Genomic DNA, 16,849 nt, shown 5'->3' on the forward strand with positions numbered 1-16,849 from the left:
TTATTAAAAAACTTAATAATTATTTTTCGTTTAACTAATTTGAATTTCTTCTTTCTATCTGTTCTCATATTTATAAGATTTTAAAATTTCTTAATTTATTACATTTTATATATAATAATATCATTTAGAATTTAAACAACTCTACAATGAAATTTAACTTATTAAGAAGTTAACTAGATCAACCTAAAAAAAAAAATCTAGATCCCAGTTGGGATCCACTCACACTGCAAGGCAAGTTAGGCAACCCGCCACCACCTTTAGAAACCAAAAGAAAAGGCAGAGAAACCAAAAAAAGAAAAAAAAAAAGAAAAAAAAAATCCATCACAAGTCACAAGCTACTCCTACACACACTCTCTCTCTAAAACCCTTCCTCTCTCTCTCTCTCTCTCTCTAGATTTCTTTCTTTATCAGCTCAACTGATCCAATTCTCTCTGATTCCTCTCCTGAATTCATCTATGGATCTGCCATTTCCTTCTCCAACAAGATCTTCTGAAGCGCAAATTTAGCCAAACCGCCTGCTGGGTGTCCCTCTGATCGGTTCAAACTTTCCGGGAAAACGCGAGAAAGCGAGAGAAAAATGAAGGTGCCGTGCTGTTCGGTGTGCCAAACGCGGTACAACGAGGAGGAGAGGGTCCCACTCCTGCTCCAATGCGGGCACGGCTTCTGCAAGGAGTGCCTCTCGCGGATGTTCTCGGCGAGCCCGGACTCCACGCTTCCGTGCCCTCGGTGCCGCCACGTGTCAGTCGTGGGGAACTCCGTCCAGGCGCTGCGGAAAAACTACGCTATCTTGGCGCTCCTCAGCTCGCCGGCTTCGAACCCATCGGCGGGGGCAAGTTTCGACTGTGATTATACGGACGACGATGACGATGGTGGTGGTGGTAGTGTTGATGATAGTGATGATGATGTGGACGGTGATGGGAGCCGCCGCTGTAGCCGCGGCTCCCTCGCATCAAGTTCCACGGCGACGGGCGGGTGCGGGCCGGTGATCGAGGTCGGGGCGCACCAGGACCTGAAATTGGTAAGGCGGATAGGGGAAAGTAGGCGGGCCGGAGTGGAAACGTGGGCTGCATTGATTGGTGGCAGGCGGTGCCGGCACCGTGTGGCCGTGAAGAAGGTGGGCGTGCCGGAGGACGTGGATGTGGATTGGGTGCTGGGGCAGCTCGAGAGTTTGAGGCGCGCCTCGATGTGGTGTCGAAATGTGTGTACGTTTCATGGGGCAATGAGGATGGAAGGGAGTTTGTGTCTTGTGATGGACAGGTGTTGCGAGTCGGTTCAGTCTGAGATGCAGCGCAACGAGGGGAGGCTTACTTTGGAGCAAATCCTAAGGTTTTGTTTTATTTGCTTGGTGTGGTTTATGAATGAATGGTTGTTTCTTGAGCAGGAAGTGATTTTCTTATATTAGTTTATGGGGTAAATGTGTATAATTTGGTTCAAAATGAATTCTTGTGGCTTGATATAAAGTGGGTGGTGAACAAATTGGACTTAGGGATAGAGGCTGAGTTATGATATTGGTTTAGTCTTGCTTGGGTTTTGATGATTGTATGAGTTAAGTGGCAGTTTCATAATTAGTAGTTGAAGAAACGGGGCATGCATTATAGAATTATTGCAGATTGGAAATTTCAGTGCATTTGCTTTTTTTTTGGAAAAAGAGCTCAGTGAAGTGTTTTGCAATTGATGAAATGTGAATATGTACACGGGTTACTCCACATGCATGCTGATGCAGAGTCAATTTAGGTGGGCATAGTCGAATTTAATAGCTGCAATCTGTTATGTTTCTGGTGGTTTTTCTTTTGGCCTCTTAATTGAAAAGGTGAGTATGTGCATGGGATTTCCCTGCTTCTTGACAGCATGATGGATTACAGTATAAAGTTTTTTTTGATAAGTAATAAACCAATCTTATTAAAAGCGTAAAGTGCCCCTAAGTACACCGGGAGTATGGAAGAGGAAACACCTAACTAGAAAGAGAAAAGCAAACAAGAAAATCATCATAACTAATCGTTGGGGGGGACACAAAGGCCGCAGGCCAAAAATATAAAGTATGGAAGAAAGATGATAGAATATCCTCAAAGGGCCTCTCCAAATCCTCAAAGCTCCTATTGTTCATCTCCTTCCAAATAGTCCAAAATAGGCAAGTGGGCACCGTTTTCCACACCACAGCACTCCTTGGCTTTCCAGAGGACCACCAACACGCAAACAAGTCGATAACGCGTCTAGATATAACCCAAGACATCCCAAAGTGGTTAAAGAGAACACTCCATAAAGCAGAAGCCACATCACAATGAAGAAGAAGATGGTCCACGGATTCCCCATCTCTCTTACCCATGCAACATCTATCTATGACAATTACATGTTGTTTCCTGAGATTATCTAAAGTAAGGATTTTGCCTAAAGCCGCCGACCACGCGAAAAAGGCCGCTCTCGATGGAGCCTGGGTCCGCCACACGCTCTTCCAAGGAAAGCGACTCCCTTTAGAACAAGCCAAAGAGCAGAAGAACGACTTAACCTTGAACATACCTCTTTTGGAGGAGACCCACCAAAGCTTATCTTCACTACCTCTTCTCACTGTAACTGAATGCAAGCCTTTAGAAGAGAAGCAAAGACGGCCACGTCCCAATCATGCACCTCTCTAGTAAATCTCACGTTCTACTGAGTAGATCCGTCTAAAAGCTCCACATTAGCCTCAATAGATGTGTCCTTCGACCGAGCAATACCAAATAGAATTGGAAAAGTAACCTTTAGAACCGTATCCCCACACCATGGATCATGCCAAAATCTAATCCGAGTCCCATCCCCCACCACAATTCTAGCAAAGCTTGAGAAAGAGTCTCAATCTTTTCTAATGTTTTTCCACAACCCCACCCCAAAGGCTCCTGCAGGCTCAAGAGAGCACTACTCGCCCCATAAGCTGCCATATTTTGAGTCCACCACAATTCTCCACCAAGCGTCTCTCTCAATCCCATAGCGCGACAACCATTTACCTAATAGAGCACAATTGAACACCAACAAATTCATGATACCCAAACCTCCCTTAGAAATTGGAGCACGAACCTTGAACCAAATCACTAGGTGAAATTTGAACTACATAAAAAGCCACATTGTAGCTTCTCAATGCAATTAGCAACACTCACCGGGAGAGGGAAGAGGGACATGTAACACGTGGGTAAATTAGCGAGAGTGCTTTTGGTAAGGGTGGACATGTACATCATTTTTCAACTAGCCAACCGATGCTCTATCTTTTCAATGACACCATCCCAAATAAGCTTTGGCCTTATAAGAAGCCTCCAACGAAAGACCAGATACTTAACGGGCAAAGTGGACACCCAACACCCTAGAATTCCGGCCAATCTTCCCACTAGGTCAATGTTCCCCACATGAATTAATTTAGACTTAGCCAAGTAAACCTTCAATCTTGAGGCAACTTCAAACAACATGAAAAGACTCCGCAAATAACTGAACTGAGTGGGACAAGCGCTACAAGAGATCAAAGTATAGTCAACAAACAGAAGATGAGACAGTAGTGTTGCCAACTGTGAAACCTTCTAACAGTCCCCCATTAACAACAGCATAAATCATTAGACTCAAAGTTTCCATCACAAAAACAAACAACAAAGGAGAGAGTGTATCCCATTGTCTCAAACCACGGGAACTACTAAAAAAATCATTAAGAGAGCCATTAACCAAGATTGAAAACCGCATCGAGGAGATACAATGAGCTATCCAAGAGCACCTACTATTAAGGCATTCATTGGCAATAAGAATCAGATCTAGAATTTGACTCCCCTTGATTAAGGCACTTTGCGACTTGGAGATGACCTCACCATAACTGTCTTCAATCTGTTTGCTAAAATCTTATTGGGCTATAGCTTTCATCGGAGCTCTTTCGTCTTCTCCGACAGACTATTTCACGAGTATGTTGTCGTGATGTTTCTTTTTGAGGCTTCTCAGTTAAAGCAGAGACGGAGCGTCGCTTCTCTATGGAAGCCAAAGCTTTCTCTTTTTCGGTGTAGGCAGATGTGTCTGAGATTCGCTTGGAGGAAAGGAGGAAGGGATTTTGTGGTTTTATTTTTCTGGGTCTCCAGTGTTCTGCGTGGTTGTTGGTGATGCGTGATTTCTGATTGGATGTATGAAAAATAGGGATGAATGTAGAAATGGAATGGAAAGATGATAGTGAACTCCAATTAATGGCTGGAGACCGACCCCAAGTGAATCCAATTAAGGCTGGAATCAAACCACAAGACAAAAGTCTATATCAATTCTTTTTCTTCTCTCCCTTCATTAATGACCCAATGGTCTTTAAATAGAAATACAATAAGATAAAGCCGAAAGTGATAATACCTAAATTATAATATTCAAATTCAAATAAACTCTAATCCTAATGAGTTGGAATTCCATTCCAACTCCACCTCTAAACTAACTACGTCTACTACTCCTAACAGGTCTCTCAACCCCTATAATCATTATTAAAATATAACATAGCCTAGAAAGATAAAGATAAAGATAATAAGCTAACCTAATTGAAAAGATAAAGATAATATAAAGATAAAGATAATATCTCATCACTAATGAGATAGAGACCAGCTTGAATTAATCCAAGTATTAGGATTGGAGAAAGACTCCTATCAATTGGCCACAATAGAGAAGGCGCTGAAGGAACCAGTGAAGAAGGATTTTGTCACGTCCTACCGCGAAGATGTGAAAGCCTTGATGGTTCGAGGGGGTGGTAATAAGGCCGATTGTTACCTTGAGGTGGCTGCCTATGCTGATGGTGGTCGTAAAGGGGTTATTTGGCTCCCTGAAGGCTGTGAAGGATGGGGCTGGTCTCGGGTTGTGGGTGAGTTGCAGAACATGCTTACTTGTCTCGGATCAAAGGCTTAGTCGCGGGGTTTCTGAGGCGCCTACATCGGAGGGGATACAGAAGGGGGGTGCTTCGTCCAGTCGTCTGGGTGGGGCTTTTCCATCCTTTGCGGAAGTGGTTCGTGAGGAAGTTGTTTTTCTTGTCACCTTGGGCTGCGGGTTTCGGAGTTAGATTTGCGTGGGTTGGATGTGATTTCGGAGGCATGGTGTAGGGTTGTCGAAGATGGGAGAATGGTGGTGAATTGCTATACTTTGGAGGAGTAGCTGCCCGGGTTGACGGAGAAGAAGAGGAATCGAGTCTGCTTCCATGGTGGCGGCGAGGCTATAGGAAGAAGAAGAAGCTAGGGCTTTCTTGTTCGTGGAAGAAGCTTCTAGAGTGACTTTGAGCTGCATTGGACCGGGTTTCAGCTTCTAGGTTCAAGTGTGCTGGGCTGGGTCTGAAGCCCAAATGTGGCAGCCGGGCTGGGCCTAAGCCCATGGTGAAGAAAAATTTTGCAGGTTTTTGATGCACTCAAATAGTAAAAAGTAATAAAGAAAAAGATATGGGCTACTTCGAGAGAGCCTTGATCTCCAAAACAACCAATAAGGTCTATGTTTGATTATAATTCAGCATGCTTATTCCTTGAGTAGGATTATACTTAAATAGATGATGGCTATGTCATAAGACTTAACCTTTAGGTCTAGCCGTTATGATACACTGCAGGAAAATAAACTAAGAATGGAAAATACATTCCTTATTTAGCTAAGACACTTAGGGAAAGAAAATATGGAGAGGTATTCTACTCCTTATTCGGCTAGAGGCTTCTTATTATGCTAAAGGCGGCTAGGGTTAGGGTTGCTGCTGCAGTGCGGCGACTAGGGTTAGGGTGTGCTGCTGCAGTGTCACATCAGCCCTAGCTTGCTGTCCGTATCATCCCTCCCCCCTAACAACTTCCTTGTCCCCAAGGAAGAGTTCAAGCTTTGCACAATTCCCTCCTTGCCCTTCCACTCTTGGTTCCAACTCTTCTTCTTTCTTTTTCACATTCTGCTCCAGCATCTTATTGTTGTTTTCCTTTCTCTTCCTGAACCAAGCAAAAACAAAAGCTCTCTTCTTTACCTCTCTCGCACCACAGTGAACACGAGTGACTTCTAGAGGCATGGAGGCGCGGCGTGAGTTGATGACAACGCGTTTGGAAGGTTGGGTCTGGTGCCTTATACATTTACGGCCGAGGTGGGCTGATTTGCGGCTGGTCGACGGTGGTTTGGTGGGACGCCGGTGTGGATGGATTTTTATTGCTTCGACCACTCTTTTCTTCCTCTTTTTTTGTGACGGTGGCAGCCGGTGAGGTAGGTGTTATGTGTGAGGCTTGGCTTGCCGGAGAGGTGCGTGGTGGAGAAAAGCTTTCAATTCTTTTCATGATCTTCTCTTTCTGTTTGCTCGCTTCTTCTTTGTTCGCGAGGAATTCTGACCGCAACTTTTCCTACCTTGCTCGTTCTTCTTCATTCCGGAAAAATCGGGAAGACATGGTGATGGTGTGGATCGGAGATTGTTGTAGAAAACAATCAACATTCGCTCTGATACCACTTGATGCACTCAAATAGTTAAAAGAAACAAAGAAAAAGATATGGGCTACTTCGAGAGAGCCTTGATCTCTAAAACAATCAATAAGGTCTATGTTTGATTATAATTCAGAATGCTTATTCCTTGAGTAGGATTACACTTAAATAGATGACGGCTAAGTTATAAGACTTAACCATTAGGTCTAGCCGTCATAACACACTGCAGGAAAATAAACTAAGAATGGAAAATACATTCCTTATTTAGCTAAGACACTTAGGAAAAGAAAATATGGAGAAGTTTTCTACTCCTTATTCGACTAGAGGCTTCTTATTATGCTAGAGGCGGCTAGGGGCTTAGGGGCTTAGGGGCATAGGGTTGGGTGGTAATGTGGGCTGGTTCTTGGGTGGTAATGTGGGCTGTTTTTGGGTTTTTGTGGGTTAGCTTAGGTTTCTCCTTGTATACTGCCTGTGTACTTAGGGGCGCCTTACGCTTTCATTTATAAAGTCTTATTACTTATCAAAAAAAAAAAAAATTATGCTAGAGGCGGCTAGGGTTAGGATGTGCTGCTGCAGTGCCACATCAGCTCTAGCTTGCTGTCCGTATCAGTTTTGGGTTTTCTTTAGTGGACTCTGATCTTGGTCTTCTGGGTATTTCTGCCGGTTCAGAACCCAATACAGTTCCTGCTCAACCTGTGACGTCTTCGGTGGCTATCTTGTTTGTCTTCGGGGACTCTGCAGTTTGGCAGTTGGGGTCTTCTCAGAAGTTTGTGAGTCCTATTGATTCTAGGTTCTCTTCCCCCCCCCCCCCCCCCCCAAGGAGTCACCAGAGGTGCTGTCTTCGGTGCCTCTGGTAGCTTCTCCCAGGTCCGAGGGGACTTCTTCGGCATCGCTGCACCGGTTAGTAATGTTGTTGGGTCTTTTTCTTTGGGTGCCTCTTCTTTGGGTGTTACTTGTTCAGCTCTTCAGTTTAGCTCCGACATGCTGCCTCTACAAGTATCATCTTCTTCTTAGTCTTTCATCGCCTATTCACAGTCTTTTCTTTTTTTTTGATAAGTAATTGCAATTTTATTAAAAAAACAGCGTAAGGCGCCCCTAGTACACACGGAGTATACAAAAAGCAACAGCCTCACAACCGACCCGACAAGGAACAGCCCACAAAACAACCCAACCCTAAGCCCCTAAAGCTCACAATCTTCAATCATATCCCACCGCCTATGGTCCTCATCAAGGGCAGAGAGGAAAGCCATAGTTCTATCCCCCTATTCACAGTCTTTTCTAGGGGCGGTTGAATTGGGAAAGAGGCTTCGTTCCTCTTCTCTTGTCTTGTCGGACTCTAAGCATTTCCAGAAGTATTACCGGAAGGCTAGGGAAGGCAGGAAAGTGCATTTGGACGAGAATTATTTTGCCGATTCTATGGAAGCTTTGAGGCCAATTGCTCAAGTGCCAGGGTTTCTTTCTCTGATTCCGCCTATCATTGATCCATCTGAGAAAGTAGTTGCGCTTCCAGTGCAGGATTCCGCTGGTGTGGCAGTTTCCGTGAAGCATATGGTTAAGTTTCCTTCTTCGGTGAGGGGTTTTCTTTGGCGGGGGTTTCTCAATCTGAGCCCGGTTGTGTAAGTTAATCTCTCACATAAAGTGTCGGTCATGTCTGCGTCGACTCCGGTTGTTAAGGAAGGTGCATCGACTCCAGTTTCTTCTACCGTCGTTAAGGGAGAGGATGTTATGTACCCATAATAGGGAGAAGGGTATTATAGGAATTATATTAATACTCTCTTTAATAGAATAATTAGATTATGTTTAAATAAGGTAAGATTCGTAGATTATTATTATTAGGTAAATAAGGAGTATCGCTCATAAAGCAATATCTCCAATAGGAAATAAGGGATTTGTCTCTCTTTAGAATTAATATTTATTATTTAGGGTTTGTAATATTTATTTATTTATCGTTCCGTAATTCTAGCTTGTAACCCTATAAATAGGGTATTGAATAATGGAATAATATCAAGAAGAAAAATTATAAAACAACTCTAATAGTTGCTTTGGGAGTTTTCTAGGGTTTCTCGAATAATCCTAACTTTAGGAGGCCTAGGGTACCTCGAATACCCTACTATCCCACGCCCACCACTATCCAAATCATCATCGTTCATCCCCCGTTACGGAGGTCCGTAACAACTTGGTATCAGAGCCTCGTTTCGACATGGCGGAGAAGGACATGAAGGCGCTCGAAGATCGGATAGCTGAACGGATAGCCAAAAAAATGGAAGAGATGTTGGTTGCCTTTGCCATCAAGATCCAAAACATCCGTGCAAAAGACCCATCCCGCACAAGTTCTTCGAAGGTAATGTCACTCTCATCTTCACCCTTACTAAATCTACCCCAAAAAACACCCACAAAAGAAAATCCAGCCCCACCATCCTGCAAGGACCCAAAACCCAACCCCACACAAAAGACAACCCCATTAACCATATCCACCATCGCAGAACCTCAAAACAGCCCCCAACCACGTCTGTTAGCCGCACCATCGCCCATAACACACAACACCATCAACCCACATAAAATCTCATCACCACCCCCACCCAAAATCCCAGCCAAAACCCAGGAAAAATACCCCTCTCGGCCAAAACCGAAAGCCCTACCCTCACCATCATCACAAACATGTACATTCCCACTCAATTCCCATCCAACAATCCCACCAAGTTTACCCATCGACAAGCCAATCCATCACCCACAGTACCAACCACAGAAATCTCAAAGCCCCGCCAATCTCTTCCACTGTGATAGGTTCAGGAGAAGGAAAAGGGCAAGGTTCAAGTCAAGCAATTTCGTGGAGAGAAAGGACGCCACAAGGGATTCAAAAGCGCAAAGAAAGCTGGCCGTGTTCCCTGCTGTTTCTGATTTGGGTGTGAAGATGTCGGGTCGTGGGGAAGAAGACAAGGGCTCGGGCAGGGGAGGACCGAAGAGGCTCAGAAAGATGCTTCAGAGCAACACCCAGGGTCCCACGAAGCCAGAGATTCGGCGTTTGGCGGCAAGAAAGAGGCTCGGGGAGAAGACCGAACTGCAAATTGAGCCATGGTCCAGAGCATCTTCCCCTGGCTGGCGGCAAAAAACAGGAGCCGGAAGGATGGGTAGAGGAGCTTCTCCTTTGGACGAATTTTCCGATCACCGGCGGCCACCCAAACGACCCCCAGACGGTGATTGCGCGAAGAACGGAGATTTCGGCAGCCCAAATTTTTCTGTCCAAATGAAATGGGTAACGCCCAAAAATGTGGAAAATCAACCGATGTCGGTAAAGGATGCAGCTAGCTGGGTCAACGATGGACAGTTTCTTTGGAGAGAGACGGACGGAGGAGCACGTTTGGGCTTCACTAGAGGAGAAAGAATAATGCTTGGGTCCGAGATTTCCGGATTTTCTGTTGCAGGAGAAGTGAAATCAGAATCTGCTGCAGGGGAAAAATTGAAGAGCATTATGGCTTCCGGAATTTCTGCTGGAAGAGAACCCAACCCGGAATATGCGGCTAGAAGAAAATGGAAAGGAGTTGCAGCTGAAAGAGAAGGAACCCACGTTTGTGGAGTAGCGGGCAGCGTGGAATCAGGGCCTCACAAGGAAATTTTTTTGCCCAACCTACTCTCCCCATGGAAGATTGCAGATGAAAGAAATCAGGAACTCAAGGGTGCAAACAGGGGCTCGGGTGGCTTGAAAGAAATGGAATATTTTGCCACAATTTCTTTTTTTTTTTTTTTTTTTTTTTTCCAGTGCTACCCTCCACATGTACCACGTCGGCAGTTATTGGAGTCATCTTTTAAGGACCTTGGGGACAAGGTCCATTTGAAGAGGGTAGGAATGTTATGTACCCATAATAGGGAGAAGGGTATTATAGGAATTATATTAATACTCTCTTTAATAGAATAATTAGATTATGTTTAAATAAGGTAAGATTCGTAGATTATTATTATTAGGTAAATAAGGAGTATCGCTCATAAAGCAATATCTCCAATAGGAAATAAGGGATTTGTCTCTCTTTAGAATTAATATTTATTATTTAGGGTTTGTAATATTTATTTATTTATCGTTCCGTAATTCTAGCTTGTAACCCTATAAATAGGGTATTGAATAATGGAATAATATCAAGAAGAAAAATTATAAAACAACTCTAATAGTTGCTTTGGGAGTTTTCTAGGGTTTCTCGAATAATCCTAACTTTAGGAGGCCTAGGGTACCTCGAATACCCTACTATCCCACGCCCACCACTATCCAAATCATCATCGTTCATCCCCCGTTACGGAGGTCCGTAACAGAGGATTTCAGAGTGAATGGTTTGACCCAATCTCAAAAGTGGCTAGTAGGTTTTGGTCTGTCTGGGGAGGCGGTTGCATGGGAGCAGGGTGACCAGGTATGGGATGGGGAGGATGGCGAGTCCCTTTACCCTTTGGGTATTTTACCTCCTGAATTGGCCTTGGATTGGGAGTTGGATAGTGATGAGGATATGGATCCGTCCTTGGCGATTTTGGAAGGCATTGAAGAGGACTTCCATCGGGGAGTTAAGGCAGCGCGTCGAAAGACTAAAGGTAGGAAGGAGGTGTTGAATTTAGTAAGCTCCATCAATTACGGTGATTCTAGCATGTCGTCCCGGCTTAGGAAAAGGCGCTTATGGTCTAGCGTTGGGGCCTCCCGAAGGTTTTGGGATTGAGGGCTTGGGTTTTTGAGGGTTGTTGGGTTTTATTTTCTTGTTGTAGGCTGTTTTGGTAGTTTCTGTGTACTTAGGGGCGCCTTACGGTTTTTTTTTTTTTTTTTTAATATAAAATCTTTATTACTTATGAAAAAAAAAAGAAAAAGAAACCCTTAGCAATAATTTTGTAGATACATCCCACAAGATTGATCGGACGAAAATCTTTAAGATCTAAAGCTCCTGGAATCTTCGGAATAAGCGCAATAAACGAAGCATTGAGACTTTCCTCAAACAAACCTCCAGCATGAAATTCACTAAGAAACTTCATGATGTCCACCTTTAACACATCCCAGCACGCTTGGAAAAAGGCCATAGAAAAGCCATCACGACCCGACGCCTTATCGCCATTCATAGCTGAGACTACCTTCCTAACCTCCTCTTCTTCAAAAACTCTCTCCAACCAAAGAGCCTCTGACTCCGTAATGAAATCGAAGGAAATGCCATCCACCATTGGCTTCTACCTACATTGTTCAGTAAAAAGCTTTTGGTAGAACTTGACAATGTGTACATTGATCTTTGCTTGATTGGAAGAAGACCTACCATCAATCAATAAGGAATCAATGGAATTGTTACTTATCAAAAAAAAAAAAAGGAATCAATGGAATTGTACCTTTTGTTTGAGTTGGCTATAGAGTAAAAAAATTTTGTGCATTTATCGCCTTCCTTTAGCCACAAAACCCTAGATTTTTGCCTCCAGCTCACCTCCTCCATGCTCACCTCCTCCATGCTCACCTCCTCCATAATAGTACATCTCTCTAACTCTCTGAACATCTGCCTTCTTCAGTAGCTCTTCCCCACCCAAGGCCCTTCTTCCAAGGCATCAAAAGCTCGAAGATCTTCCACAAGAATCCTTTTGTTCCTTTCAACATTGCCAAACACCTCCTTATTCCATTTTTTCAAATCCAAATTCAAAGCTTTGAGCTTGCAAGCAAAGACAAAACTTGGCGAACCTTGGAACAAATCGAAATCCCACCACTGCTTCACCAAGCCCACAAAACATTCCGCCTTTAGCCACATGTTCTCGAATTTGAAAGGCTTGCACCCCCTAGAAACATCACCACAATCAAGAAGGATCGGAAAGTGATCCGAGCATAGGCGCGAAAGCCTCTTCTGAGAAACACCTAGGAGCCAAGCTTCCCAATCTGGAGAGGCCAGAAAACAATCAATCCTAGACCACTTGGGAGGATCATGAGATAACGACCAAGTGAAGGATCCGCCCACAAGAGGCAAGTCCATTCGGCCCTGATAAAAAATGAAATCGGAGAATTCCATCATAGCAGAACGTAGATGAACATCACTCGATCTTTTGGCCCTGATTAGAAATGAAATCAGAGAACTCCATCATAGCAGAACTTAGATGAACATCACTCGATCTTTCACTAGGAAATGAGTGGCATTAAAGTCCCCCCCCCCCCCAACATGTTCCACCAATTGAGGATGCCAGCCAACTCGTCCCAAAGAAGTCTTCTATCGCTACCAAAGTTTGAACCATACACACATGCAAAGGTCCAGACGGTTCGATCCACAATGTTCCTGAAAGAGACAACCAGGGTGTAAACTCCCACACACTCATCTACCTTCTCCACAACCTTTTTATCCCACATGATCAGGATGCCCCCAGAGGTCCCATTGGAATCCAAATAAACCCAGTCAACATGATTGCAACCCCATAAACTGCGCACAATACTGCATGACAGACTGTGAAGCTTGGTTTCTTGAAAGCAAACAATATCCACCTTCCAATCTCTGATCAAATCACTAATCCTTAGGCGTTTACTTCTCTCATTCAACCCTCTCACATTCCAAGAAAGAATTATTGGCTTCATAAAACTACTGTATGACCCCTCATCTTCTTTTTACCATGGCTAGAATGCACCCCTCTTGCATCGTAATTTACAGAGCACTCCAAATTTTTTACTTCCCTTTTACCCTTCGTACCACTACGAAAAAGAGCTCCCAACGCAACTTTCTGGCGTTCCTCTTCAAGAAATATCAAAAGAGCCAACAATTGCAACTTATGACTCACATAAGAGATACCCACAATAAGATAAATCTGCTTTGCACACTGTATCACCCAATCAGAGTGTCCCGATTCACCCACCGAATTGGGAGAGTAAGTATTCAGAGAGGAAGACCTACCCTTGCTAAACTCCCCATCCAACTCAACTGCAAGGCAGGAAGCTCCATGCTGAACACCCTCGTGAGGCACATCCAAATCAGAGCTGATCCCGAGAGGCAAGGTAGAAGCAACACAAGCAACAATCCCTACCTGAGAGGATTGAAGAAGCGAAGGGGTCGAAAAATTGTACCGAGTTACCAGTCACATAATCTAGGCATAATTATACCAAGTTTGAACCTTGATGTATCAAATAGTTTCTTAAAAATTATTCCCAATTTGACCTCAACACTAAGACGAATTCTCTTTATTAGTCTTAGTTGGTGCTCAATGCAAATGCTGTGACTAGTTTAGTAGCCATTCATTTCCACAAAAAGTTATCCTCTTTAAAAAGCTCTTCAGGAGGTTTAATATACCCTTCATACCTTACCATTTTAAGTTTACTCTTCAGTATTGTCCTACCTTCTATTTTTTTCTAGCTCTAAAATGTGGGTAGGAGCTTTCTAAAAATGTTGATACTGTCACAAGGGGTCGTTGTAGAAAGTGAGAGAACTTCTTAATGTAACTGTCTACTATAGGGAAACACTGTTGGACAGGTAAAAAGGCAAGAGGACATTCTTGGTGGCATTTTAGTGGTATTGAATTTATACTTCCTGTGTAACAAAGATCAACCAAAAAAAAAAAAAAAACTGACTTAAATTGCAAACTTTGAAGATGCCAAACTCTCTTTAAACCATTTGAAATTAATGGGGTTGCTGCTAGGGGATAGAGGATTTTTTTTTTCATTCATTCTGGGGTTGAGTGTGGCTTGCCTTAATCTCATATATGAGAGGGAATAGAATATTTTAACAGAACTTGACTATTTAATGGAGGAGGGAAAGAAAAATGGAGGGTGTGAAGAAAGAGGGCAGTTTGTGAAGATTTGTCCCTGAATTCATTTTGGGAGCCCCGGCCATAATGGCTGAAGCATTGAATGTACTTATTGTCATTGAAAGGTTAGAAAGATCTTTTGGAAACTTTTGATATAGTTAGGTGCCAAAGCGTTTTGCTAATTCATACTATAAGTTTTTCTGCTAGCTAGATAAGAATTGAGGTGATGGTTCGTCATAGCTGTCAAGAGATATACTAATTTCCTTTCCTGCATGCTGAATTTTTTATTCAGTTGCCTTTGTTAATTATTTAATGGTACGCTGAAGATCTGTAGAAAGTTCCAAATGTTTCTTGACATCATCATGTTCAAGTTTGTAGTACCTTTTTGGTTATAGCTGGCCATAAGACTTATTTCTTGCATCCAGTTGTACAATTTGAGGGTGGTTGTAAATAGAACACAAATATCTGAATTTGATCAATTCTGTGAAAAAAAAAATGTTTTACTCAAACTTATAGAATGTGTTAATGATGTTGCGGACTTTTCATTTGTTTTTGAAAGATCGCCAATCTCTACAGATATGAAGATATTAATAGAACAACTTCCAGCGAAATGGGTTTCCCTTTGTTATTGGGAGGGACGCCATCCTGAATTTTGGACTCATTTTGCAAATGTAGACATCAATGGATAGATTTTAGACTTATAGGAATGGTATGGAAGACTCAGATATATGTCACTAGCTGCCAAAGATAGTGATGAATTTGGCATTTTTTACTAGTTTTATTTGCAAACCTCAATATATGAATTGATTATATTTAAAAATATGCTTATCCTTTCCTTTTCTGCGTAGTGATTTTTGATTGGGTTCCAATTGAGTTCTAGCTGTTTTACCAACACATTTTAAGTTTTTATTTATAAGCTAAAATTATTAACTATTATCTGGCTATAACTCTTTGTCTTGACATAGCAATTGTTTGCCAATTGTAGATATGGGGCTGACATTGCACGAGGGGTGGCTGAACTCCACGCGGCAGGCGTTGTTTGTATGAATCTAAAACCGTCTAATCTTCTTTTTGATGCAAGTGGTCGTGCAGTGGTTTCTGACTATGGACTTGCTGGAATTCTGAAGAAACCTTCCTGCCGGAAAGCTCGACCAGAGTGTGATTCCTCAAAAATTCATTCATGTATGGATTGTACAATGCTCAGCCCACATTATGCAGCTCCAGAGGCATGGGAGCCAGTAAAGAAGTCATTGAATCTGTTCTGGGATGATGGAATAGGTATATCTGCAGAGTCAGATGCCTGGAGTTTTGGTTGTACGTTGGTCGAAATGTGCACTGGTTCGATCCCGTATGTGAAGCAGCACTCTTTATTTGAAGCAACTTCTTTTCTTCTATATCTGGTATAAGTGCTTAGTACAAGTTGATGTTCTTTGTGTAGGTGGTCTGGGTTAAGTGCAGAGGAAATCTATCGAGCTGTTGTCAAAGCTCGAAAACTGCCTCCACAGTATGCAAGTGTAGTAGGTGTTGGGATACCTGGGGAATTATGGAAAATGATTGGTGAGTGCCTGCAGTTCAAGGCATCAAAAAGACCAACTTTTAGTGCAATGTTAGCAACATTCCTCCGTCATTTGAAGGAGATACCACGCAGTCCTCCTGCCAGCCCTGATAAGTAAGGACTTCGAATTTTTGGTTGTGACCTCTTCTTCTCTTGATTTTTTTCTCTGTTAGTAATATGTTGGGCTGTTGGATAGGAATTGAGACAGCAGCTAATGCTGAGATGTTGGTTTTCTGCCATGTGCATGCGGGCATGTGTCCGAGAGAGTTTACGAGGATTACCCTGAATTTTATGATCTGTTAATTCTCTTACATAAGTTTTTCATTTTGTGTGGCCAAGTACAGTGACTCTGCTAAATGCTCTGGATCAAATTTGACGGAACCATCTGTTGTAACTGAACCGGAAGGTTTTCCAGATAACTCAAACCATTTGCATCGGCTTGTGTCTGAAGGGGATGTGGGTGGTGTTAGGTTAGTCCACTTTGGTACAGACCTGCCTGAGCTAGCTCTCTAGAATAAACTTAGCCTTTGTATGTTATTCTTTTATCCCGTTTTTCTTTGCCTATGCAGAGATTTGCTTGGGAAGGCTGCATCAGGAAAAATTAACAGCTCAATATCTTTACTATTACAAGCTCAAAATGCTGATGGCCAAACTGCTCTCCACTTGGCTTGTAGACGTGGTAGTGCAGAACTTGTTGAGGCTATTTTAGAGTACAGAGAGGCAAATGTGGATGTTCTGGATAAAGATGGGGATCCTCCACTTGTCTTTGCATTAGCAGCTGGATCACCAGAATGTGTCTGTGCTCTGATTAAAAGAGGTGCTAATGTGAAATCAAGGTTGAGGGAAGGCCTTGGTCCGTCTGTTGCTCATGTTTGTGCCTACCATGGCCAACCCGACTGCATGCGTGTAGGCATTCAGTTAATTGGATGCATATGATGATTCTTCTTTTATGCTTCTTCCCGATCTTTAAATTTCTACTGTTTCATTTGTATGTCAAACAATAACAGGAGTTACTATTGGCTGGAGCTGATCCTAATGCAGTGGATGATGAAGGGGAATCTGTGCTGCACAGAGCTGTTGCCAAGAAATATACGGACTGTGCTCTGGTCATATTGGAAAATGGAGGCTGTAGATCAATGGCTGTTTTGAATTCAAAGAATTTGACGTAAGTACTTTTTTTAAAAAATA

The 16,849-nt window shown here is 42.9% G+C and overlaps 1 protein-coding gene across 2 annotated transcripts in view; it reads left to right on the plus strand.

Annotated features, from left to right (window-relative positions):
• The first annotated feature begins 304 nt into the window (after positions 1-304).
• LOC133880670 (E3 ubiquitin-protein ligase KEG) overlaps positions 305-16,849 on the plus strand; it is a 32,217-nt gene continuing 15,672 nt past the window's right edge. Inside the window, exons 1-7 of one of the 2 annotated variants that reach the window (XM_062319655.1) lie at positions 1,186-1,326; positions 15,092-15,147; positions 15,234-15,454; positions 15,545-15,775; positions 16,006-16,131; positions 16,231-16,567; positions 16,669-16,826. In XM_062319655.1, coding sequence (XP_062175639.1) covers positions 15,094-15,147; positions 15,234-15,454; positions 15,545-15,775; positions 16,006-16,131; positions 16,231-16,567; positions 16,669-16,826 — 1,127 coding nt within the window. In that variant the 5' untranslated portion in view covers positions 1,186-1,326; positions 15,092-15,093. Of the gene's footprint in view, positions 1,327-15,091; positions 15,455-15,544; positions 15,776-16,005; positions 16,132-16,230; positions 16,568-16,668; positions 16,827-16,849 lie in introns of both variants that reach the window. The other variant, XM_062319654.1, reaches the window with a different exon arrangement.

This window comes from Alnus glutinosa, chromosome 10 (assembly GCF_958979055.1).
Source record: "Alnus glutinosa chromosome 10, dhAlnGlut1.1, whole genome shotgun sequence".
Taxonomy (NCBI): Eukaryota; Viridiplantae; Streptophyta; class Magnoliopsida; order Fagales; family Betulaceae; genus Alnus; species Alnus glutinosa.